The sequence below is a fragment of the Austrofundulus limnaeus genome, unplaced genomic scaffold (genome assembly GCF_001266775.1).
Source record: "Austrofundulus limnaeus strain Quisiro unplaced genomic scaffold, Austrofundulus_limnaeus-1.0 Scaffold9, whole genome shotgun sequence".
Lineage (NCBI taxonomy): Eukaryota > Metazoa > Chordata > Actinopteri > Cyprinodontiformes > Rivulidae > Austrofundulus > Austrofundulus limnaeus.
Genome location: NW_013952411.1, coordinates 455,480 through 458,728, shown reverse-complemented (window position 1 = coordinate 458,728; position 3,249 = coordinate 455,480). Strand labels below are relative to the sequence as shown.

Genomic DNA, 3,249 nt, shown 5'->3' with positions numbered 1-3,249 from the left:
ACACACACACACACACACACACATATATTATAAATACATATATTATCAGGGATACTTTTTCTTTTCAGATTAAGTTTTTAGGCAGAATTCATAACATGACTATTATAATCCTTACACATCCACCAGCGAGAATCTCCGCCATTAAAGGGATGGTATCGTCTTGTGTGGTGAACTTGTCTCTGACRAAATCATTCACCTGGAAAAAAAAAGAAAAACAGAATGAAGGAAGGCATTAAGAAAGAAGAAGTCAAACGAGCCACAATCTTAGCAGCAAAAGGCATTAATGTTAACTTGAGCTGCAGTCACATCTTGATTGCGGAGCTTCTTCCTGCACCGTGCGTGTTTCTCATTCACGGCGAATCACTCAGAGCAACTTTCTGAAACACTGAGCTACGCGGCGGAATGACTTGCCGTGAGTTTGATAGCTTTCTCCGGGGCGACGCCGATGAGCTGCGGGAGCAGACCTGCAAAATATTATTCATAGATACCATCAGAATACATAACAGAGACAAAGACGGCCTTGAAGTGAATGCACCTTTTATATATATATTTTTTTAAATCTGCGCTGAATGAATACATCCATGGAAAGCTAGAACAATATAAGCTGCAGGGTTCCTGTGAGCGTAAAACAAACCCATAAATATTTACAGATGGTGGCTGATACGTGTGGCACAAAGATCCCATTGAGGAGGAAGAAAAATCTTTAAAAGAGTATGACACCGCTCCTGCATTTTGGGATCAGCACTTGATCCCACTGTTGGTGGGGAACAGAGAGAGCTGTGTGGTCACTGCAAGGCTGGGTGCTACAGTGGCGATAACTGCCGTACCGTTTCACCGTCTGTCCTTCATCAAACCAGATAAACTTCTGAAGGAGCTGCTGAGTGACTGCTGCTGGTATGCAGCCAGAAAACAGCCGAGCGCGTCTGTCTCTGAGTCAATCACCCTCTTATCATGTGCAAGAGAGGAGAAAGGAAGGGGGGGTGCAGAGGGAAGCAGATCAGAGCAACGAGGCTCTGCACAGTTCAGTAGATGGCAGTCTTGACTTCCCTCATAAGAAGAGCCTGGGGGTAGAAGTGTTATATATCACAAGCCTTCGGCACCATTATCACCTCTCTGGCAGAGGCAGATCAGACAGTGCTGCTATGAATACTGCTGGTCAGTCTCCTCAGGGAACTCTCCCAGGTACTGAGATAATAAAACCCCCTGAGTGTTGCTTTATTCTCCGCTCAACGGGGAGGGCAAAGGTTTCTGGTATCAATTAGCAAAACCATGCTCCCGACATTAGAGCCCGGGCAAATCCTGATACTTTCCCATCACGCTGGCCGCTCTGCACGCCACACGCATGTCGGGCCCTGTTCACACGCTAGAAACATCTGTGGATTACCTCGGTAAAACCCGAAGAACCCCTCGTAGCGGAGCACTTTCTTCGCACAGTCAAAGCTGTTCTTGTACATCAGCTCTCCCACGAAGGAGCCCGTGGAGCGCTGGTTCTGCATTCGAGTCTTCACCAGGTCGATGGGGTACACGGCCGTGGCGCCGGTGGCTGCAAACACACAAACACGGCAGTCACGCATTTGAAGCTCTGCTTTGTTTTCAGAACAAAAGCAACTTGAGTTACAACGCTATTTWTTATACTGCATACAACTGTGGTTGTGGGTGAGCTCAGTTTTTATCTAAAATGCACATCCAGTCAGACTTAAAGTTTTCAGTCATGTAAGGAGCTATCTACAGCAGGGAAAATATAAATTGTTCATAACCTTTACCTCAGAACCCTGTTTCCAAAGATCAGAACCAAGGCATTAGTAGAATATCCCAAAGAAAAAAAAAAAGACAAACTGAAACTAGTAAAGTCATTTCCACTTGAAATAAATGGGACAATCAATGTAAAAACAAAGAACCTTTCAAAATAAAACATCCTTTGGAGACAGTTTGATATCCTACATTACTATTTTGAGGCATCTTGCCTTGTTAGCTCATTTGTTCGTACGTGCTTAATAATAAATCGGCAGTAGTGTTTGTGTGATTGTGTTTAATGAGCTCTTGTATGAACTAAAAACACCTGTTTTGAGTCAGGAGACTGTGAGAGGGATCGCATTAAGGATGTTTTTAAAAACGCCCTGCTCTCCGGCRAACATGCTGCGTCTTGTCTGACATTAAATGTTGCTGTAACGACTCTTATCCGCGATGTGAAGGAGCGCAAAGGGTGASAAAAAAAAACTCCTCACAAGAAAGACGTGCCGGTTTCACTGTATGTCTTACGATATGCATCTCGCTCAGACCGTCYTAATCATTCACTGCTGAGTGACGCCTGAGCACACGCACACACACACAGTTATCTGTGGGGCAGTTATGTCAGAGGTTCCTTGTATCAGTTCCCTCCAGTGTAATTAGGAAGGGAGATTCCAGAGAGTGGGGTTCCGGAAGATTTGTGTCATTCCAAAGCTCCATCTCCAACGACAGCCTGGAGCCACCGGTGGCACGGCAGCACAATGCCAGAGCCTCACATCACAGCCCCCTCTCCCCACAACACAATGGCCGGCCCCGGRGCCTGAGCGCACCAGTCGCTCGACTAAGGTTACCCCTCGGGCGGGCCGGAGGCTCTGCCGCAGACATGTCACTCACCTCCAGCGATTGAGCCCAGAGTAAACCTGTAGGCAGATTCCCCAGCCTGGAGCCAGACGGGCCGAGACGACTCGTGAGCGTGCTGTATGAGAGGAAAAGAGACACCAGCAGTCAATCTGAGGGAAAAACACAGAGGGGGGATCAGTGCTCTGACCATGAATCGTCTRGCTATTACACCAGATACATTGTGGAAAGAAAAATGTTATGGAGAACTCAATGAGGCGAAGGAATGCAGACATTTCATATACTGTCTGATTCATCAGCAGCCTGGATTAAATGTCAGAGAAAGCTTAGCTCTGGAGAATAGCTGTGTGAGCCTCTTGCTWAGTTTCATGTGTTGTAAGGGAGACCGCAAACTGAAAGCTTTTTCTCCTTTATATTAACAGCAAACTTAAATTCTCTCCCTTTTTATCGACCTGATCTCTGAATTGGTGTTTGATGTTGTAAGCAGAGCACCTTTGTTTTGGCTGTGGCACACGGGAACAGATTAACCCAGCAACCCTGTTCCATGTGCAGATAAGAATCTACATGAACAATGCACAGTGAGAAGGAGGCTCTGTTAGGAGTGTGTCCATGTTGGTGTGTGTGTGTGTGTGTCTGTGTGTGTGTGTGTGTGTGTGTGTGTGT

At 46.2% G+C, this 3,249-nt stretch overlaps 1 protein-coding gene across 1 annotated transcript in view; it reads right to left on the bottom strand.

The window, feature by feature from the left end:
* The window catches only part of LOC106512725 (calcium-binding mitochondrial carrier protein Aralar1), a 22,627-nt gene that overhangs the window by 6,470 nt on the left and 12,908 nt on the right, over positions 1-3,249 (bottom strand). The window contains exons 10-13 of the mRNA XM_014001281.1: positions 2,623-2,704; positions 1,385-1,543; positions 412-464; positions 116-196 (exon numbers count right to left, since the gene is read on the bottom strand). Of these exons, the coding sequence (XP_013856735.1) occupies positions 116-196; positions 412-464; positions 1,385-1,543; positions 2,623-2,704 (375 nt within the window). The remainder of the gene's footprint in view (positions 1-115; positions 197-411; positions 465-1,384; positions 1,544-2,622; positions 2,705-3,249) is intronic.